At 37.0% G+C, this 24379-nt stretch overlaps 1 protein-coding gene across 1 annotated transcript in view; it reads right to left on the bottom strand.

Annotated features, from left to right (window-relative positions):
- Window positions 1-7613: 7613 nt before the first annotated feature.
- Window positions 7614-24379, bottom strand: part of ZNF407 (zinc finger protein 407) — a 366378-nt gene continuing 349612 nt past the window's right edge. The window contains exon 9 of the mRNA XM_039334397.1: window positions 7614-9999. Within this exon, the coding sequence (XP_039190331.1) occupies window positions 8654-9999 (1346 nt within the window). The 3' untranslated portion in view covers window positions 7614-8653. The remainder of the gene's footprint in view (window positions 10000-24379) is intronic.

The raw sequence follows: 24379 nt of genomic DNA, 5'->3' as shown, positions 1-24379 counted from the left end.
AGAAAATGTTGAATTTCAGAAAGAAATTCTTTCTATGTTAAAATCAATATAAGAGACAATTGCATTAGCTCATGATGAGACTAAAAATAACACAAAGGAAATACAACAACCATTTTTAATTTAAATCTATAAACTCAGAAAATGACTACAAAGAAGGAACTAGCAACCCAGAAAATAGAAGGGAAATCAGAGGAAGCAGATCCAAAGATGGAGGACCTAAAGAAAGGAACTAACAGACAGACTCAGACAAATGAAGAATTAGAAGATATAGCGATAATATCAGAAATGGAAAAGATATCTTACTTGTCAAGATCTCAGATAAAAAAGAAGAGCTGATTGAATGGAAGATAGAGCTGTTAGGAGAATTGGGGGAAACTGGAGAAGGAGGGAAGCTGTTTAATGAATATCAATGGGCTAAGCGTCCTTCCAAAAATACTTTAATCAATTTTTTTTATTCCAAACAATATACAGAAAAATAAAGGAAGAATTACTTGATGATTCAAATGCATTGACTTAGAAAGTTAATTGGCAAAGGAAGAAAGCTAGAGTAAGACTGAAAAAAATAGAGGTTTTGACCCATTAGATGGGATATTATACTATTAATCAGATGTTTGATTAGATAATTGTTAGAAATAGAAGTATGATTATAACTAGAAAGAAAGGATTTATAACTAGAATATTATATTTTGATATGAAAAGGGAAATATAAAAATGCTAAGAGGGTTTGAATATGGGAAGCTTTCGGTTACCCAAATATAACTTACTATGAGAAATTATAAGCGATAGAGACATTTTGAACACATAGGAAATTAAAAAAAATTTAAAAGCGGGAAAAACAGGATATTAATTGAACAAATGGATATTAAGTGCAAATGCAATTAAGATATTTTGGTTAGAAAAGATATTTTAAACTGACATTATTGATATTATTAGGAAAATGTAACAAAGATGTTGATATTCAATTGTATATGTATTAACAACAATAAGAATTGTATTTGCCTAATGTGGGAAAATTTGTACTACCGGAAGAAGAAGAAAAAGCATTGGATGGTGTAATATTGGGCCTAGATTGAAGAAGTTAATATGTACCACTGAATTACTAATGGACCCAGGACATGTTGTTTATTAAGTACTTATGATTGTAAAACTAGAAAATTAATAAAATATTTGTAGAAAAAAATGAGTTTGAGGGGGGAGTTCTATCAGTTGAAAAACCAACCAGCAGCGCAATCTTTTCAGGTAAGTCTGATAAATGCAGGCAGTATTAAGATAGTAGCATAGGAGATCAAGTAATGAAGTTCGATGCAGTGCCCAAATGTTCCTAACCAGAGTGAATCAAAGCATCTTGGTGGTGGATTCCTAAATTCCGGAGCTGCTGAAATACCAGCAGTCTGTGTGGCATTTGCAGAATAGAAAATGCAAACATGTTGCCTAGCTCCACTGACAAGTAAATGCAGTGCCAGATTGAAGTAACTCAGCATGGCTCTGGCAAAATTCCTTACACTCTTGTAGCAGAGAGGCAAATATAAAGAGATGAGTAGGGCTTTTTGAAAAGCAATCCCAAGGCAAGGCTGCCAATTGTGAGTTGTGAGTCTTCCATTCTTTCTGCACAGATCTCTATATAGGTTTGCGGGAGATGGGTGGTTCGAAGTGCAAAATATAAACAAACAAATGATATATATTTCATCCACAGGTGACATCAATCTTAGTGATTTCAATGTAACTTCAGCATTTACATGGGACAGGAAAGGAAATGGAAAGAAAATGAGTTGGGCATAGAGCTTGGGTTTCTCCAAAGATGATTAGGTAAACACAATCACAGTAGCAGGAATATCAAGGAGCTCCTTCAGAAACTAACAGCAGGACAATGCTGGACAGCAATCCGTGAATATTAATGCGATTATATCTTAAAGCATACCTAAGGCTGAGTCCTATATATTAAGCTTCATGAACTCTGTTGGATTATTATTAACATGCGTAGGATTGGCTCAAAAGTTGTCCGTGTTCAGAGTTATGCTGTGGACTCAGCATTGGTAAAGAGAAGAAAAGACTTGTGTTTGTGTTTTCTCCCCGTTGTAGAAAGAGGAACTTGAGGGGAACAGGTCCATCAGAAGGAATAGAAGTTTTAGCTGGGAGAGAGGGACAGGGCTGATTTTTAGGGGCACTTTTTGGATACATTCTGTGGACATTCTTCAAAATGTCTTTGAAGAATATCCAAGGAATTCATACACTTCTCACCCATGGCGTCAACCCTAGCATTGTCTTGATTACATTGGAAGAAGACAAAGTTATAACATGAGGAAGGAGGACATGGTACTGTTGTCTTGGCTTTTGCTGCATTGCAATGGGAAACAATCTTGGCATTAAAAAAATACACAGACAAGAAAGGTCTTAAGAAAACCAGCAACGGTCTAGTATTGGGTGAAGTGTGTTGGGAATGAATGCTCTGTGAACATGTATGCAAAAGTGTGGGTGTATTTGTGTGAGTGGGGATGGGGAGTTCCTTGTAGGTTACTTTTTTCTATTTGTATCCTGCTCTGATCTTGGTATACTCTGGGCAGGCTATGAGACCAACAACAAAAACATAAAAGTCAATAAAAATAAATTTATCTCTTGTTCTTTATTTTTTGTCCACTAGTTACTTTGTGAACCAATTGATTGCACTTATTTCGGCTGTCTCACATTTTTTTCTCCTCTGCCAAATGGATTAGGGTTAAGGTTATAGATCAATGGTTGACAGTTACCTCTGCAAATTTATTTACCCATGCCCTAATCACCAATCGATTATGTTTTTATGCCTGCAGTGGGCAAAAACTTTTTTGGACACAAGATTTTAGCACTAGCAGCAGGCAAGAAAAGAACAAGAGCCACACATTTTAAAAAGTATCATTAATAATCACCATGGAGGTTATGTGTGCAAGTTCCGGCCACACACAGACTTAGCAGTCTTACATAAACCTAAATAGAAATAAATCCTCACTGAACTCTGTGGAATTACTTCCAGGAAAGTATGCACAGAATTGCATTACGGGTCTGTTTTGTTCAAAATTTCCTATTAGGGACATATGACTTATTTATTTAATTTGATTTATATGGCAGCCTCTCATGCCACAACAACTTAGGGTGGTGAATGGTTTTTCTAAAAAAAACCCCTCTTTAATATAACATTTTAAAATATATAGTACGAACATATAATTATACACAATAATATAACATTTTAAAATATATAGTACGAACATATAATTATACACAAAAACGGCACTGGAGAGTAAAAAGCAATACAGTATAATAAAATTTTAACCTACCTGGGCTTCACTAACTTTATGATGCCCATGATTGAGAAACATTCATGTTTCCAATGCCTTTGGATGGCTAACAAGGTCAGGTCAGGGTTTGCTATGCTAAGATTTCCAGAGAATTAACAAGTCTCTTTAAATCCATTTTATAATCTGGAGCTTTTTTGTTTATCAAGTTATCACAGCCTCAGGTACGTAATATCTTCTGCAGTTATATTGCGGGTGAACGTGTATTTCCTGAGAAGTCTCTTTTCAGGCAGGTGTAATTTTCAGCTAAGTATGCATAGAACTGGACTTTTTTCTATTTCTGTTTTGTTTTGATGCCTCGATTCATTTCACTGACTGATACCCACTGCTTTAATTAAAGGCGGCAACAGAAGCTACAAGGAAAGACTAATTACCTCTTCCTCTCACTAAAATGTCAGATTCTGTGTCACCCACACAAAGCCAACTTCAAGCTTGCACCCCAGACCAATAAGATGACTGGGTTACCTTAATTGCAGACCACTGAAAACACCACCACACAGTAATAAGGAAATCACTGGCATCCATTTAAAAGAATTCAAAGAATTATCTGTGGTTGGGTGTCCCCTTAGCCTGATGCATTATTGCAAAGCTCCTGCTTCTAACAAACAGCTGTCGCCACTTGTAGATTAACCTAGGCCCCTCCCTTGCAAATTGTACCGTCTTGATGCCCTTTCTTTCTGTCCAATTATAAAGCAGCACTAGGTTTTCTCATCAGCCATCTCCATGTCTTCAAATGGCTTTTCAGTGTCAGACCTATCAGGAAATTAACTCATCATGCAGTGACAGCTGCTAATTTTTTCCCCTTACATGTCAGATAGATCGCCTGCTGAAGCTAATAATGAATCACCAATCTCTGATTAGAAGGTGCTTCCGAAACGTATAACTGCCATCGGAGCTAATTTTTTTCTTCATATAAAATGATATCACCCTAGAGGAGCAGAAAACGAATTGTTCTGTTCAACAAGATGGAACAGAGGTAAGCTGTTTAAAGTGAGCCGTGTGCAATTGGAAATTATGAGCTAATATTGTAGAGTATAAGAAGGGGTGAAAATACCACTTTTCTTTGTTCTTTTTTCATCTTACCAAATGGATTACTCTTTCCTGTTACATAATCTATTCACTAGAACTAACTCTGTTTTAGTGCTCAGGATATGCTTTTGTCCTCTGGGTTCTGTGTTGTATTTTTCTCCGAAAACATACAAAGTAGAGAATGCGGAGGAAAGAGTTGATGTTGTTGGGGTCTCTCTTGTGTTTCCCCTTGCTAACTTGCCAGTGGCTCAGGCTGCCAGCTGATGGTCCCCAATGTTTTTCAAAGCAGGACAGTTCAGATACAAGTTTTGGCCAGCCTGAGGCAGGAAAGCTCATTGTGAAGAACATCTTGAGCCAACTGTGTCTGCAAACATAATAAATCTCTCTCTTGAGGAAACTTTCTATCAATCTGGATGTTTTGAAGGCAACATTTATACATGACAACAGTGCTCACAGCACTGTTCATAATTCCCCATGTGCATATTTCTTGGTATGTTGGCTTTTGGTGCCAGTTCAACTAACTTGCACGGTGAACTGTTGCTGATAAGAGAGAGAATATCATTTAGCTTGGAGCTTTTGTTTTGGTTAACATTTTATATCTATGAATTAACTTTCAAGAGACATTTCTTGAAAACATGGCAGAAAACATTGTGCTGGAAGCTATAAATGTTACGGGGAATGACTGCACATACTTGACAGGGCTTCCTGTTTTTTTTCCTGTCTATTAGGGAAAAAGGATGCTAGTCATTTAAGTCAACCTAGGGATTATATTTATTGAGACTGGCTGACTATGATGAGCAAAAATCCCACTATATGTACATAGTTAACTATCTGATAAATAGGCAATGTGGGATATTCGAGTTAGTTTGGACTATCATAATCAATAATTACTGGACACATTGGCTAGAGCTGATGGAACTTGCAATCCAGAATACAACTACCCTATAATTCATTACCTCACTTTTTCTAAAATTGCTTATTGCCATTTGATGTAGGCCCCGGTGATAGTTCAGAGAAAGTCAAGGTATACACCAATATACCGAATAAACATGACTATTTCTCTAAACAAGTGTTTCACTTTCTTCACACCATAGTATAACTGAGGTGAAATGCATATTGAGAAAGATGTGCTTTAAAATAAATTTCAGTTTTATATCCATAATTTTATCATAGATGCAATTGCATTCGGATCAGTGGTAGGATTCAGCCAGTTCGCCCCAGTTTTGTTGCCCAGACCCAGAATAGACTTCCGGAAGTGGCATCCACACAGAGAACCAGTTGTTCACATATTTGAATCGCACCACTGATCCTAATGCAATTGCATCTATGATAAAATTATGGATGTAAAACTGAAACATATTTTAAAGCACATCTTTCTCAATATGCATTTCACCTCAGTTATATTCTGAATTATTGAATGAGATGCCGGATACATCTAGATTCCAGGAAAAAAGCAATCTATAAAATCATATTAAGACTGGGACTTCAGGGGTTTCATGTTACATATAGAATTTGATGCCTGGAAGTAGCTACGTAACATAGTCTGAGGAGCATGAGCCACTTTGCTTATCAAATAGTCCAGAATCCCAGATTTCAAATAAACCCAGATCTCTCTTCCTGCCATGCTGAAAACAAACTGATGCATTTCTGCCCCTCAGATGAAGCACAGCGGAAGGATATGTCACAGCAAGGTTGAGATGCAGCTTTCCAAAGGCCTTGATTGGCAGATGTTTGTATTTACTGCTGTTCATGATACTCCAGAAGAGAATTACAAGGGAAGGAAAGACATAACTAAGGCATGAAGCTTAGTAATGTATCAAAGCATAAGCACGAGATCAAATATTTTGTTTGGAAGTAAAAAAGCCCAGGTTGATGGTTTATGAACTATCCTGGTATCCAAACCTGGTGTCCTTCATAAATATATTTGTTGGGGAATTTTGCTCTTAACAAATCCAGAAAGTTTTCACTGGGTGATGTTAAAATAATGAGAATCTAATTCCTGAGACTTGTATATTGAATAGAGGAGTGTTGGCTGAAGAAAAGATCTTTCTAAATGGATGATAGTGAATGGACTAAATTGAAAAACAAAAGGTAGAAACACATAATCTGGGTTTCTGGAGGATCTTTCTCAGCACTTCCAAGCCAATGAACACTTCTACATTTTTTTTATATTTATGCAAAGGTCTGCTCTTTTCATTGTGCATACAATGTGATTGCTGGTTTGACACTGCAGGCTACACTGGTTTCATGAAGGATTAAATGCCACCTGAGACATATTTATCCTAAATAAATCACAAATGGTAAACTGCAGCATGTCAGTGTCAACACCCTGTATTGCAGCGGAAAGGTTAGCCATACAGGACTGAGCATAGCTAAAAATTAGCATCCAAGCCATAAGACCAGAGGGCTCCAGTTAACAGGCAAAATGATCAAGAAGAAATCTTTTCAATGAAAAACATTTCTTTGAGTACCTACGAGAATCTTGCGGAAGGCCATCATTTTGTAAAGGTCACTTTTATCCTGATAACAAACGGGAGTTGATCCTGTCATTGTTGGCTGAAGACAGTATTTAATAAGTAGTGAGCGGCCTGTCACTTTTAAGAAGAATGAGCAAGTTAAACTTAGCTAATTATGACTTTCAGTCTCTCTCTCTCTTTCTCTCTCTCTCTTTTTTTTTTTGAAATCTTATTCTCCCTCTTTATTTGGGGGGATGATCTGACACATCCAGCCTGGAAAATAAAAACAACAACAATACATTTGCCACTCTGACAAGCACATGCCCCTTTGCAGCTAATTTTAGAAGAGACAATTGTGCTCTGACTTTTTGATAATCGGATGTATCATTTATGTGTCTTCTGCCTGATACTTCTGAATCATAAAAATTAGATAATTAAGATATTAAATTAAACTAATCCAGTTACTTCCTCTCTCCTGGCCTGAAAGTCACAAGTCCAAATGGGAACAGAATAAGTTTTCCCTCCCCTGATCTTTTCTCAAATCAGACTGGAAGAATAATCATGATGCCTAGCAGGAGTTCTGTAAATCTATGACACTTTTCTGGCTTGCTTCTAAATGTAAAACTAAGGCTGTCTTCAGGCACTCAACAGCCCCACATACATAGTTGGTGGGCCACAAATTTGCAGGCCTGTAATAAAGTCTATTTAATGCCAGCTCTGTGTATTGATTAACAGTGCATGTCTGTAAGAACTCTCAATGGGATCTACTTCCAGGTAAGCTTAACATTAAAAATGAGAACACACCTTTTAATGCCGTTTTTTTATTGTAAAGAACCAACTGTTCCCCTATATATGATAGTTACATCTCTTAAGGAAAAACAGAAGTTTTTATAGCAGAAAAATAATTGTTTTTAGCAGGAATTTACTTTAAACAATCAGAATTTACCCACAACTAAATCAACATTTTGATCCAAGAAGAAATAGATCAAATTCAACTTTTTTCCACTTAAGATTAATGGCAGAATTTAACATGGAAAGGGTCATCAAATATTTGCAAAGCCCATTCATAAAACAAACTGCAAAATGGTATATATTTGAATGATACTTTAAAAAAAGAAGAAAGAAATCCCAGCAATGATTACGTAACAGGTATTAGTGAGTTTCTTTTGCTAATACCTCCACAAGGTTTGATTTTAGAGAGATCTCATGATATTCAATGGGGGTTCAATCACAATAAAATGTATTTTGAAAAAAGGCATTTTGAACCACACCACAAATTTATTTCATTGTGAATACTGCATTTTGAGTAGAAATAACTGGGGCGTATTTAAACAGGTTTGGAATGTAAAATTATTGCATACATAGAATGCCTTAATCTATAAATTGTTGATGTCTGTGTCAATTAGGTGATATAAGTACCTGCATATTTAATTTGCTCTCCCTGCAGAAAGTCAGATAAGTCAAATTACATAATTAATCACAGGAAAGATAAAACTATCAGAATGTCAAAATATAATGAAGAGGAGATAAGCAAAATAACCCAAATTATCTAATGAAGATAATTAAATTAATATCTTGGTAGTTGCATCTGTGTATGTTCTGATTTTATTTTGTAAAATTTTCAGTGTCTATAACCAGTAACAGTCTGATCAATGCTCATGCAAAAACAAGGAAAATTCCCTTTTTATGTAACTTTCCCAAGATGGTGATGCTAACACCATCTAAATGCATTGAACAGCAAACATCATTTAGAAATGCTTTATAAGTTAACAATAAAACATAATATATCTGATGTTTAATTCTTTCCTTTTTTTGAACTTATTAGGTAGAGTACTTTAGTATCTTTTATAGTTCACTGTTATCTCTTTGGCCCTGGATAATAGCTGTTTGTGAACCATCTTCTGTGTAAATGAGCATGCTACTTAGTTGTTCAACACTTTCGTCACAAGAATTTTGATTAGAATTTATAACTGTGCCAGCCTGCAAAAGTTCTTGAGTTTCTTCTTTCTCTATCACAGTATGTGAATATATTCTAGAGTCATTCTCAATTTCCTGTGGTAATTGTGTTACTATGTAATGAGTTGCACCACTGGCAAAGTTATTGTTAGACTCCTGAACCATTGCTTGAGCAATCTCCTCTGTGACAATGATCTGTGAAATTCCTCCATCTGCTTCAACCAAATCCATGTGTTGACTTTGGATGCTCAGAGTATGGCTGTCAGTCTCTTGCATTATTATTTGAGATCCTTCTCTAGCTACCATATGCACAGTTCCTTCCTCATTCAAAATAACCTGAGTGACACCTTCTTTCATCAGCTGATCAGCTGCAGCTGTATCACATACAGCAAACTGGAGGACTCCTTCAACCATTTTCTTGAAGGCGACTTGAGCATTTTCCTGAGATGAAATTATGGTAGATGGATGCACAACTTGTGTTACTACCTCCATGGACTGTTCTTCTTCAATTTCCTGAACACCATGGAACATTTGTGTTTCCTGTGTTATGTCATCAATAGAAACAGTGTCTGCTTCTGGATTTGACATTTGCAATGCTTCTTTGTGACAAAGCTGTGCTCTATCCAAGAGTTCTGCTTTGTTCTCCACCTCACCAAGTTCTGTTACAGCACAAAGCAAAGCGTCTAGTGCTGAGGCAGACTCAGGCGGGTGTACCCTTGATGTATCTAGAGATTCTTGTCTCATTATCTGTTGCACCACTGCATTATTTGGGGCTGAAGCCATCCCTAAGGAAATAGCATCTTCAATAGCAGTTCCTCCTACAGAGCCTTCAACAACAACAAGTTGTGTTTTCCCATCTGACAACTGTTCATTGAGTATTTGTTCTGGAAGTATACTGCTTACATGAGAGCCATTTTGATTTGTAGCTATCAGTTGTCCATCTTCGGTTATATGTACGACCCTTGCCACTTGGCCAGCCATTGCCAAAGTCTGAAGGGTAGCTGCTGCTGTTTCCTCCATTGAGGCATCAATCGTGAAATCACTGTCATATCCCTGAATAATGATCACCTGTTGCACTTGTTCACTGGGTTGTGGATGTCTCCTCATACCATGAAGCATCTTATCACTGACTGGAGAAATTTCATCTAGAGCTGATGTAATAAAAGGGCTGGTGGTTTCAACAAATGTAGCTCCTTGACCCTTCAGTCGACATTCATAAGACTTAGAAACAATACCTAAGAAAAGAAAGAAAGAATGTTTTTTTAAAAAATGTCAAAAAATAGTTGCACAAAATACAGGTATGAAGAATATAAAAACCACAAATGATATGTGGATGTTATTACCCTTTCAAGTGCAGGTTAACCACTGTGATAAATTCTCTATCAATAGTAGCGAAGGGAATACTTGTATACGCAAGATGGCTCACGTTCAGAGAAACTTAAAAATCTTATTTCTTTCCAGCCGTGACTAGATGTATTTATATATTTTCATTAAATGTTTCACAAACAAATTTGTAAACCCTTTAGAATTTTTGATATTTCTGCACAAATATAACTTAAAATGTAATTTATTTTTGACACATGCAATGGATGAAGATAACTCAATTAAACAAATTAGTCAAAAACATTATATTTGTTGATTTATTTATTGAAGGAAATGATCCAAAGCTATAACTGCAGGAATTACAATTGTAAGATTTCTGAAGGTTATATTTTGTCTTAAAGCTGAAGATGAAATTATCCACACTAGGATACTAGATTGTATATGTTTTATATATTTGCTTATTGTTTTGTTGTTTTTCTGGTTTTTTTTTTAAAAAAATATTTTATTATCTTTCTTAGGTGTAAGGCTGAAATTATCAGTCCTAGAAGCAAAGAACCTGAGACCAGATATGGTGCAGGTGTCCTCCATATCTAAAACTGAGATACAAGCAGCCAGACACTAGAAAAAGCTGGTTTAACAATTAAACCATGTATGATGATGATTATGTACAATAGGCCAGATTACCTGATTCAGTAGTATGAAATCTTCATTATTATCACTCAGTTTTCTGCAATACAAACAGATCTATCCAAGTCTCATCCTTTTGACTGTTCCACTCCTAGTTCTTAAATTCTGGTTTACTTTCTGGAGAGATATTTATTGCTATTGCCCTGGGTGAAAGTCTAAGAGGAATCACTGTAGGGAATTTCAGTTGGCCAGTTCTGAAATATAATTAATTAATACCAATATGAGTACCATATTGTGAATTCCCCAGAGATGTTCCGAATATGTGGGGAAAACATGGAATTTCTTCTGCGCGTAAATTCTGGTTTTTTAATCAACATGTCTCTGAGATTTCTAAGCTGGAAACACTGCAGGTTAAACACTGCTGATGAATTAATGAATGGATGAACCATGGGGCCAGAAGTTTAGGACAGAAGTATCACAAACAGACACAAAATCTGAAGTATGATAGGTAAGGGGTAGATTTACATTTGAAAGGGGCCACTGCAGTTTCATCTTGATAGACAATCTTTCCCCTAGCACTGAAGATAAATTAATGAAAAAAGGTATAGTTTAATCCTAACCAATTTATTTATAAGCAATGAATTCAATGAGATTTGAACCTTAATAAAGTTGTAGAGAAGATATCCTAAGTTGTGCAAATCTATACAACAGACACTAAATTTGAATTTCTAACAGTAAAATCAGTCGATTATTTAATCTGCAGTTATCCATTTGGGTCAACAATAGCAATGATAAATTAACTACAGACTATAATGTAGTCTGTTTTTTTAAAAACTTATTCGGCCAAATCAGAATTACCAAGAGTAGTTATGAAGGTACATAATGCGCAGCTTATGCACTGTAAGAAAATCTTGATAGGTGGATTTACACTTTGAAGATGAAGTTTAAACAAGAATCACAAGCTGTTTAATAAAGGCTGCAGTTACATAGTGTAATTAATCTGTAACAAAAAAAAAACAACCCAACATATAAACAGTCTGTGCATGTTCTGAGATGTTATTTGCTAGATAGTCATTGACCTCCAGTGCCCTCCTTACCAGCTAAGCTTCTTTCAGGTCAACGTATTGCTGTGGAATATGTCCATAGAGCAGTGGACGGGCTAATTCAGAAAATGGCATGCAGTTTATATAGCAATGCCACAAAGGAGACACCATTTGTCTGGAAACAAATCTGTTTACAGTTCAGGAAGAACCCCTTAGGATTGAGCTCCATTCTAGGTTGCATTTGGCTATCACAAACTTGAAAAGCTGGTTTGCTATGATTTACTGTGGATGTACAACATTGTCACTGAAATGACTGTCATAAACTCAATAGCATAATGCAATAAGAACGAATCTGCTGAATTTAAAATTGAAGAAGTTGTACAAAGTGGTTATGTAAGATTGCTAAATATTATTAATATAGCAGTCAAGAGTATGTGGCAACTCCTTCAAATTATTTGCTCCCCTGAGAGCAGCCTGGTTCCAGTACCTAGACCACAGGTCGGCAACCTGCGGCTCCGGAGCCGCATGCGGCTCTTTGAGCCTTCCCCTGTGGCTCCCAGCCTCCTCTGCCTTTGCAGAGAGAGACAGAGACAGAGAGAGGCAATTGCGCTTCCCTGCTTCTCTCTCTCTTTCTCTCTCTCTCTCTCTCTCTCTCTCTCTCTCTCTCTCTCTGTGTGTGTGTGTGTGTGTGTGTGTGTGTGTAAAAGAGAGTGCACTCACAGTGTTCTCTGAGGAGCTGAAAAGCTTACTGGGCGGAGCTCCTCCCTTTGCTGCGTCTCTGCAGGAAGCAGGAAGCAGGAAGGGCAGGAGAGAGCTAGCTAGCCCAGCTAGGCTGACTCAGGAATTCTGGGAATTGAAGTCCATGAGTCATAAAAGAGACGAGGTTTTCTACCCCTGAGCTTGTTGGACAACAGCTTGAAGCTTGCCAGATGAGCAGCAGATAGGAGAGGGGCGAGAAAGAGAGAGAAAGAGAGAGGGAGGGAGAGAGAGAGAGAGGGAGGGAGGGAGAGAGAGAGTGTGTGTGTGGGGGGGGAAGAGGAGTGGTAGACCAAGGGCAGATAGGGAGGGAGGGAGAGAGACACAGAGAGAGAGAGAGAGAGAGAGAGAGACCCTTTTGACATCTAAAATGAAGATAACACTGCATATATCCTTTTTTTACCTGTGTGTGTATGTAATTTTATTCTCTTAAAGCATTCTCTTGGTGATCATTGTTTTAATAGTATGGATATTCCCAAGAGTCATATTTTTACTTTTATTTTTAATGTGTGTGTGTGTGTGTACATACACACACACATACATACACAAACACACACACACACACCTATAATAAAGGTAAAAAAGGATATATGCAGTGTTATCTTCATTTTATATATCAAAAGGGTTTTGTGGCTCCCGGTGTTTTGTTTTTGGTGGGAAACGGGTCCAAGTGGCTCTTTGAGTGTTTTGGGTTGCCTACCCCTGACCTAGACATAATAATTTAGCAGAGTACCACAAACTCATATGACCTTGTATTAGTATTAAAAACAACTTGGTCAGTAAGCAGAGCCTATGTCATCTTAATGGCACACCCAAAGCAAGCAGCAAATTCAATGTGAATGTAACATGAACCATCTAAGTTATATCATCCCTAACATTTCATATATATCTCAGTACTATATTTGATTTGACCCACAGATGTATCAGGATTTTAGGTTTAAAAAGACTGTTCCAGTTTCAGAATATATCTATTCCAACTATTAATGTGAAAGACTAGAATGCATCCATTATTAAAACAAAATTAAATTATACCATCCTAATTTTAGATGGCAAGATGGAAGGGAGACTTTATGTCATTTAGAAAAAAGGTTGTTTTTTTTTTAATTTAAGTGACTGAAATGTTTGTCCAAGTAAAACTGTATGATTGATTTGGCACCCACTGAGGGATTAAATTTTGGCAAGGAAAAACTGTAGAGAAGAACGAAATGGTTCTTTGTATCATTAACCTTATATTCTTTCTCTATGGAAATCATACTCAAGATTCTCAGCTTGAAAAAAAAGAATGGAAGGGAGAACGTAACACAAAGGGACAATTAAAAATCAGAACTGATTCATATTTTGCAAGCGAACGATGTAATTAATTTCCACGTGTGTCTTGCTTTCGTTGACAAGATGTAGGATAATACTTGTAATGATATGGTCTTAAATCAAAACACAGTTCTGCTCCAATATTATTCGTTGGACTAATTCCACAGATAAAGTCTTAAGAGTGAACAGGCATGAAGTGACACTGTCATATTCAGGAGCTGCATCAGAACAGAATAGGAACAGAAGAAGATAAAGAAATATGTTCCCGCCCTTGGCTTCAGAGGTAAATGCTGCATCTGTGATTTTATGCATGTCCAGTCTTTGCTCAGCAATTGAACGGGAAGTCTCTTGGGGGTTGACTTATCCTGTAAATTCCTCGCAGCCCAGATAATTATGCCATTCTGACTGCTTGCTTAATCTATTTGAATCCAGAGGTGAGTTAGGCCACTTCCTGACCATTAAAGTAAACTACATGGGTAAATACTGCTGTCAGTAAAGGGGTGTGATGAAGCTTAACTACACCAACATCTTAACTTCGGCTCAGTGCAACCCAAGCTATTCCATCATAGTTCATAAATGCGATTGCAGGTCCATCTTTTGATTCAGCAATTTAATAACTTCGAGTGCTGTCAGTAGTGCTTTGAAAAATGGATCCTATAAAATGTAACAGCCTCAATCAGATTGTAAAAGATTCACCCACGGAAGATTCTCCCATTTTCAACTATAATGAATTAATGTTGAGCTGTGTAGAAGTTCAAGTGTCAGTTAAACTAATGGGAATCTGTAGTGTAGGCTTAAATTTTAACTGGGCCAAAAATTTATTGGGAACATCAAGTTCAATTTTAGTGATCTTCATGGTAAATGTAATATGTGTAGCTGAATAGATTCCCTTTGTTTTGAGAGGATGAAAGTTAACAGGAAAAAAATGTAATTCTAGAGATATGTTTTAAGAATTAGTTATGGCAAAGCATGCTCCCCCCCATTTTTCTAGTCATTTTTTTTCTGTTAAACATCACTGTATGAAAGAAATCTTATTTTTTAGAAATGCATTTTAAACAAATACTGGTACAAAGGAATAAATAATTTTTGTTAGACATAACAAACGTAAATGTAAAATGCAAAGATGGCTATACTTGCTGTTGAATGTCATTACAAAGTATAAATAAACAGAATTAAATTTTAAATTGATAAAATACAATAATGTAAGATTGCTATCTAGGGACAAAAGATCCTATGGATGTGTTTCATATCTATGGATATCATGATCACAGAATTGTTGTTTTCCAAATATTCTGTATTTTCAACAGAGCCCTTATTTATTAGCTGGCAATTGGAGTAATTTTTTAAGAAATGGAAAAATCTCAAATATTTGGGGATATTATATCATTATTTGTATATCCTATTCATATTTATAGGCCACCTTCTCAGCAAAATAGGACAAGATATACTTTATTTAATGTGATTAATTAAAAGTACAAATAAGATTTAGCTCAGCTATGCTTTTGAAACTAAGAACTGAGTATTTTGCTGTTGTATGTCTATATCATTTTTGTTACAGCCCTCATTTCCCTGTCCTATACCCTCTTAGAATAAATACCTTATTCTTTTGTTAAGCTCACATTTAATTAAAATGTACAGGATTTGTGCAGTGAACTTGAATGAAACAAATAAAACAAGGGCCCCCTTCTCTTGAAGGCATACGTTGTGAATGAAAAATGTCATTACAGTCTAAAAAATTTTGCAGTAAACAGGGCCTACAGAGGGAAGTTTCCCCTATAATGACATCCATAAAATACACAAATGGCACTTTTAGTACCATCCTGAATATGGCATTTTCTGTGCTCTACACACAATCTAAATGGTTTGATCATAGAGCATAATACTCCATTGGGTTTATAGAACAATCAATGTTCCATAAAATGATGTATTTATCCAATAGTAGGCTCAGCAGTTACTGGTGTATGACATTGTAGGACACTGGCTTTGTACTGTTCAGCAGCACACATGCTGGCTGTAAAACTTATCTAACACTACTTCAACAACTTCATCTCATCTGTGTCAAGTAATTTGTTGAAGCCTCAGCTTGGCTTTAAAAAAAACTTGTAATAAAAATTCATAGAATTTTCAAGAGAATGAAAGCTGATGACAATAGAAAGGTCACATTGTGTCTCCACTAAAGGGGTCAAGGGTTATTTGCAGTTCTAAAACAGAAAGTAGATTTCATGCATCGTGTAGCAGATAAAGATGGCATTAAAAAGACTTGTCTCCAAAAGTAATGCATAACGTATCAGGAAAGTCTGGGTTAACGCAATATTGCATGTAAACCTCTACTTTTGCTTTTCTTTTTATACTTTAACAGACATCCATCTGGGCCAAGTGTAGACCTTGCTGATCAAAACAAAATCAAGGAAATGGACTAAAGAACATTGAGGGATATATGCTTATTTTTTAACTATATGTTTTGATGACTTTATCTTTCTTTTCTATATAGGTGCTATTAAAGATTTTATCTACTGGGCACTGTGACATTATTCCTGCTGGTTATCTCCCCATTTTATGTTCATCGTAAATATTACAATTGAACACTTTAAATAACATTGTGCAAAAGACAATCTTTAGGCAGTATATATCAACCAACCTTAGTAACTAGTGTTAATATTTTGCTTCAATGAAAAGTGTCTCAAAACTCAGTTTCCAGTATTCTAGTTACCTTCCTTTTCTCCTTCTCTTTCATTTAGCCTTTGACCAAAAGAAAACCAGAGGACTAAAATTGGTAGTTGCTATGTTGGCTATCTCCATTGGGGTAATGAAATAAAAATCCTGCCCCATGGCTGGATGATGAGTGAAAAGAATACCAAAGGAGTGTAGCGCTCCATGTGCTTTTTTATCATTTTCAATTATGCCCATTTTTATGGGAAGTTATTGTAGAAGATGACCAGGTGGATCCTAAGGACAGGGTCAAACATGTCATCAGTTTGGAATCCTTATGTTCCCACAAGAGATCTAAGTCCAGTCCTCCCCCATGAATTCTGTTGGCCCTTATCTAGCGCCAATTTGCTTTGATCATTAGTACAGTAGATCAGATTCTTGTGTATAAGTAGAATGAAATAAAGTTCTAGTGCTTTGAACTCTACTCCTGTTCCTGGTTTCTTGTGCCTAAACCACTTACTGAGCATATACTATACAAGGAACTAGAAGCAGTTAGAAATTTTATTCCAAAATTCTTATCTGTAGAACTGTTCTCGCTATGGTACCCAATGCTTGCAAATGTCTTCCAAAGCAACCTGGATGGAAGTAAGCATAATTTTTCTCTAACTCTTCATAAAACAAGGGTACTAATAAGACATCATTTTTATGGCTTTAAAACAAGCTACAATCTGAACTAATTGGGCAGATTTTTTTTTACGTAGAGAGTAAGCATGGAAATAATAAAGTTATGCTAACTTTACAGAAAGCAAAGGAGTTAATATCATTTTTTATTTTATTATACCAAGCTAATTAATGAGACAATACATGCATATATAAAATTATTTTAATAATAAAAAGTAAAAAAGTAAAAAAAAAGGGGGGGGGGTCTGGAAAATAACATAATCAACAAAACCATTCTAAAAACTGGACCATGTCAATTAAAAGTCTTCTTCCTTGCCCCTTTTTTGAAAAAGCAATTAATTCATATACTGGCAGACAAGATATCTCAACAATTCATTGCTGCAACTCTGTTATAGATTTCCCCTTCCAGTGTCCTATGATAAGTCTTTTAGCCAGCAGGTGTTTATTTCACTCTGAGGAAATTGTGAGAGGAAATCAAGCAAAACTAGTTGTATTATTTTGCCTGTCTTAATGCAAGTGTGCAGCCACCTGAAGGTTTTTCTAGTGATTCTACAAAGCTAATCCCATGCTATTATTTACTTAGTTGCTTGTTTTACTTATAAGTCGCTTCAATTTCCAAGCAAATCTAGCCAGTGTACACAATATTACATTTGATTACCGCAGTTTTGAATCTTGGCATAACATGATTTGCCTTCTTCAAAGAGATAAGTCATATTAGAAATGGACTTTAAACTAGGGGTGTCCAACTTGGCAACTTTAAGACCTGTGGATTTCAGTTCCCAGAACTGGCTGTGAAATTCTGGGAGTTGAGGTCCACAAGTCTTAAAGTTGCCAGGTTGGGCAACCCTCCTTTAAAGTTCTTGATTGCACTACTAGTACAACTTCCATTACAACTTGCAACCAGAGGACAAGACAGGCACACAGTTTTCAAAATGATTTCTCTTGACAACATTAATGATTGATAAATAGACAATGCAGGACATTGAAAACTGGTACACATTGCCTAAGAACAGGTGGAATAGCTGTTGCGAGTACGCAAAGAGCCGAGTTCTGTGCTTTAGCTGCCATATGCATGTGCTCAGGATGGGGAGTGATGGTGATGTCAAAAAAGTCAAAATGGCAGCCATGATCATGAAATCCCTTTCTTTACATGCATGAAAATGCACATAGGAAGAGACTCAGGACTTTGACTGCATGATTATAGCTACCATCTCAACATTTTTGACCGGGCCAATCAAGGAGGAAAAAATTTCTAATAAGACCTCTGTCAACTCCTTACAGCATGTTTTTTGCTTACAGATCAAAACTGTGCCATATTATCCTTGCCAGCTTTTTTTAAAAAGTCTACATTACTCTGTAAAGAATCATATCCATACACATTGCTATGAAAATAATTTATATTACCAAAAACAATGACAACTAGCAGATAGTTTACAAGATAGTATTGTATTCTCTTGGGTAATTCAACTGAGAATTTGGGGTTTTGTGTTCAACTTGTTAGTTTTCTTGTTAGTGTGCTAAAACGATTACTGTCATAACTTGCTAGTCATATCTATGCTTTGTTTATAAATGGAAGTACGGTACAGTGTAGTGTCATATCTTTCCAGAGCAAATTATAGGGAATAACCATTTATCTTCATTGCAGACACTTTCTTATGCTTGGTAGAAAACAAACCAGTATTCACCAACTGCACAGAGGCACCATTAAAATCAGATTTACAGTAAACAGAACCTGCAGCTGGGGTAAAACACTGTTAGTATTTTAATTATCAGCAAGGCTTTTGGAGGTCTAACATCTGCTCGCAGCCAAAAGACAGCAGCTGCTTGTGTACATATGAAACAATGTGAATTTTTGTCTATAAATATTAAAATATACTGTATATGTTGTATACGTTGCCACAACACTCTTATTAGGTCTGTCATGTCTATGGAGCATCTAAAACTCTTTCTAGCTTCTAGCAAATTCACAAAGGGCTGATCCCCTTCAGAAGAATTAGAACCGAAGAGAACAAAAATTCTTGAATCCATAACTTGAACATATTTAAAGGGGATAGTTAACTATGAAAATGCTTAGAATCTAAATCCTTACAAAGTATCAACAGTATGTTTTGATCACGGCACTCCCAAATGACATCAGGGAGAGGGCACCTCAGAATAATGTTGGGGTCCAAAGCCAATAAAAATATTAATATCTATAATCTTTATTCTCTTTATAATTCTCAAATACATTTTTAAATGATTAATATCTAGCAGTTCATGTTATAACTCCTTAATAAGTACTCCCATAAATTGACAATTTTCTGCTCAGTAATGAGTATAGATACAGGTACATTACTTATTTTATTTAGATGCTGGTCTATATTTTCCTTATAACAAGATAGCAACAAAGAACTGGAATTAATGTTTTTTTTTACTTTTTTTAAATTGAGAATATGCTATTTACAGCACAACCCAGTGTATGCCTAGTCAGATGCAATAGGGCAGTGATGGCGAACTTTTTAGAGACTGAGCGCCCAAACTGCAACCCAAAACCCACTTACCCATTGTCGAGTGCCGGGTGGGTGTGATCCCATTGGGTGGGCATGGCCCATTGGGTGGGCATGGCTGCAGTGGTAACAGCAGACTGGGTGAGACTAAAAAGTTCACTCAATCAATTCCAACTTTGCAAGATCTTTTTTTTCCCTGCGAGAAGTTGAAATTGACTGATTGAACTTTTTTTTTTTTTTGCACATAGAGGTAGAGGCCTAAAGCAAAAATGTTTTATAAAACCCAGCTGAAGGCCTAGGACTGGGGCGACAGAGAGGGCTCTGAGTGCCGCCTCTGGCACCTGTGCCATAGGTTCGCCACCACTGCAATAGGGGCTTATGTTAAGGAGACTGCATTAAATATTTTATGTTTATGTTATTTTGTCAATGTATATAGTTTGTTCAACAATTCAGGTACATCATAAAAAGTAGTAATGAACAGAGAAGGGGACATTAAAATGATAAAATATAATAAAACGTGCCACATTAGGCAACTTCAAATCAACAACACAATACAGGAAACAATCAAGATGGTCACAAGCCTTTTAAGTCAGCAGTCCTCAACCTTTCTGGCACCATGGACTGGTTTCATGGAAGTCAAGTTTTCCATGGAACGGGTGGGCGGGGATGATTTGGCCTACAACTTAGATCCCATACATGAGCAGATGAAGCTTTGCTCCCTCGCCTACCACTTGCATGGCCTGGTTCCTAACAGGCCATGGATCAGTAGTTGTCTGTAGCCTGGGGGTTTGGGACCTCCTGTTCTGAGTCAATGCCTGGGGTAAAATTCAGGTCTTTAGCACTTTCAAAAGGCATCATAATTAAGGCCATCCAAAATTTAGGGGAATACTATGCTACAAGGCAGAGAAGATATGCTTTCTGGGCGTGTCACATTACGCTGCTTAAGGCAGTGATGGCGAACCTTTTAGAGACCAAACTGCAACCCAAAACCCACTTATGCATCATCGGGTGCTGGGTGGGTGTAGCTAGGGTGGTAACAGTAGACTGGATGGAACTAAAAGGTTCAATCAATCAATTCCAACTTTTCAAAATCTTTTTTTTCCCGTGAGAAGTTGAAATTGACTGATTGATTGAATCTTTTTTTTTTTTTTGTACATGGCGGCGAAAGCCTAAAGTGAAAAGGTTTTATAAAACCCAGCTGAAGGCCTAGGACTGGGGCGATGGCACACGTGCCCACAGAGAAGGCTCTGAGTGCCACCTCTAGCACCCGTGCCATAGGTTCGCCACCACTGGTTTAAGGTATGAGCTTGCAACATGTCCACCTTCTCAGATTTTATTGAATAGGTTAAGATAATCGGAGACTGGTGATTCTGGAACTAGCTAGGCCCTGTGTTATGAAGACATTTATAGATAACCAGCAACTTGAATTGCACTCAAATGTAACTGATAACTAGTGCACTCACAAAGTAGTATTACTTGAGTACACCGAGATGCATTTAACTATTTGTGCTACTGTATTCTGGGCCAGTTGTAGTTTGAGTACATGAAGAACACACTGCAGTAATCCAGATGAGAGCTGAATGACTATCTTAAGGCATGAATGACTATGAGTAACGGCTTCCAATCCAGGGTGCACAAGTTGGATCTGTACAACGGTCCTCCCAATCAGAGTTACCACCAGTTTTTCGAGCAAGACTCATGAGCCTAGGATGAATTACATTATTTACTGAGTCTGTCTGGTATTATAATCATTCGGAACCAAAAATGGAAACTTTCAGGATCCAGATGGCCTCACAAGCCATAGCCACTTGATCTTTCTAAAGTTGAGCTTGAGTTATACATACAGCCCCCACTGCCTCTAAATACTGAGATAGAATGTCAATAGCATCACTTTATCAGTCAGGATTGATTATATAACTAAATGGCTTTAGCATATTCTGATACTTAATCCCATGCTCATGTGATAAAAGAAATCTTCAAACCACATAATGATTTTGTAATATTTCTAGTTATGGATTTAATTCAAAAAACTAGGAAAAAATGTAGAAAACATTGACCAATCATTGAATTTAAGTCTGAAACATTTTTTAAAAAAATGCAATATTTTCATTCCCATTTGAGCAAATATTTAGATATAATTTCTAGTGAGTAAGGGAAACTCTAATTAATTCACCCTAATTGAAAAATGGTCCTGAGAAGATGCCTTTGTAATGAAACAAAATGAAAATGAACCCAGATTAGCAGATTCATTTTAACTGAATTAAAACTGAAATATATGTCTTGCAAATGAACCCATGGGATATTCCCAGTGTAAATGGTCATTACATAAGTTCATGTAGATAATGATTCATGTTTTTATATGAGGGTACTTATACTTGACACATCCATGAAAACTAACTAGCAATCAGAAGACATGATGAAAACTCTTTAATTTTGCAACACATGGAAAAACTTAACCATAGTTTCAGTTGGGAAACTGTGACCATCCTAGACCAAGACAAGTGCAAAAATGCTAGGGAATTTCTAGAAGCCTGGCGCTCTTACAAATTAGCCACCAACAGATACAAAGATATAGACAATATCTACAGACAATGCCAAAGAGATAATCAACAAAAACAGAATAAAAAGGCCAAAACACCTCCCCACCTGCAATCAGCACCCAAATGAGCATAATTAACTCCAAGATTAACATTAGATCAACAATCAAGTAAACAATACCCCAAACAAGGAACTGCTAAACAAGCTAACAGTAAACAGCCCAACCAAAAAATCTCTTAAGACCACCCCCACTAACACAACAGGTAAGCCACTAGCATATAAAAAGAGAGCAAACCCCACACCTTACTAGCCTGATGATGTTACCTAGTTTGGGCAATGAAACATCTGCAAGAAAACCCACCTCCTCCCACTCCGCCCCTGCCTTCCCCATGTATCCTTAAGTTTTAATATTGACTTTAATTATTTATGTTTAATTGTACATGTACAGACATATTTTTATAGTGTAAGCCGCCCAGAGTTGTCCTATGGTAAGATGGGTGGCCAATAAATTTTACAAATCAATACATATTAATAAATAAAACAATCAAATTCAAAGAGCACCAAGGACCCCTAGGTCAATCCTGAGTTAGAAATGTTCTCCTTTATTAGTACTTACACTGCTACAACAGGGTCTACATACAGCTGTCTTTGAAGACGACTCAAATGTACAGAAAGTACAGCCAGGTTGTTGGAAGGGTCCTTGATTTTTCTAAAAAGATACTTGTATTGGGATACAAGTTGTGTTTATGGTTGTGTTTATGGTTGCTAATATGTTTTATCTGGACTCTGTAAACAGCCCAGAACAGTATTGATGGATATTCCAAAATTCATCATGCATTTGTAAAGCAACTTGAAAAAGCAACTTGATACCTGACTTTATCCTGAAAAACAGCATATGTTTACTGCAAAGGCCCGATTCTTAGTTTTTGTCAACAGTGTATGTTGAACTAAGTTGTCCAACAAACTTACTGTTTTGCTCTCTCACAAAGCATTAGGAATAGCTGCCAATCAAATGAAAAAAGATAGCCAATTTGTCACATCTTTTCACTGCCAATCTATGAAATGTGGTGCTTAAACACATCTCGTTAATACTGACATATGCTCAACACTAAGGTGACCAACTTTTTTACAACGAAAAAGAGGACACAAATAAATTGAAGAAAAAAATATCGTAAATAAAAGAAACATTTTATTCATTTTAACAATAATACAGAATACACTATAATATGATAAATGCATAATAAAAAACATTTGTAACAACATTTTATATTGTAATTATGCTTACATGCTGCACCCGTGCCAACAGCCGCCCCGCCAGCACTGCTGCTCTGCCGTGTAGAGCGGGCCCCGCGGCTCCCAAAGCACCGGCTGCGCCGGCTCTGGCCCAGGGGGCAGCCTGCCATTGACACACCCCACCTGCAGCCACCCTGCCAGCACCACTGCCCATCCTGTGCAGCCCTGTGTAGAACAGGCCCTGCAGCTCCCACAGCATGGGGGGAGCCAGACACCGCTGCCCCTCACACCCCCGCTCGCAGCAGCTCCGCTGCCTCTGCCTCTTACACCCGCAGCCATTATTGCCCTAGCAGGGTGGAAGATCAAGAGAAAGTTACCATGGAGTCACCGTTCCAGTCTCCTCCAGGTATCTTCGGGACTAACTAGGAGATGGTGTACTTGGGTAGCAGGGAAGGGTGCAAAGTTCCTGCCAATTCGCCTTCACTGCAGACAACTTACATGTGCAAAGTTTGCCGGCCAGGTGTTTTGGCGTGCTCAGCAGCAATTCCTATTGGCTTTCGAAAGCCAATAGGGGGATTAGCACAGCTCATGCAAAAGTTGAAAAAAAAAAAACATCAAAGAAAGGTGCCGGAACACCGTTCTGAGCATTCTATGAGGAAAAAAAAGCCCTACAGATTAGTCTTCAAATATCAAAAAGGAGGACATGTAGGAGGACACTTTTCAAGGGCGGACAGAACTCACAAAAGGAGGACAGTCCTCCCTAAAGGAGGACGATTGGTCACCTTATCAACACTATTTAGCAATTTATTTCAACTGTGCTCAATGTCTTAGAAATTTTAGCTGGGGATAACAGGGTTTCCAGTTGAACACAACTAAAAACAGCTATCTTATCTCAAACAGTTTTTTAAATGTGCTGTCGTTTGCAGTATGCTATTGGGTGTTTTAAGTTATTTTGACTTCTCTGTGATGGT

Source organism: Crotalus tigris, unplaced genomic scaffold (assembly GCF_016545835.1).
Source record: "Crotalus tigris isolate CLP2741 ecotype Arizona unplaced genomic scaffold, ASM1654583v1 scf7180000017630.2799268, whole genome shotgun sequence".
Taxonomy (NCBI): domain Eukaryota; kingdom Metazoa; phylum Chordata; class Lepidosauria; order Squamata; family Viperidae; genus Crotalus; species Crotalus tigris.
The sequence above is the reverse complement of the archived record's forward strand: the minus strand, read 5'-3'. Positions and strand labels throughout refer to the sequence as shown.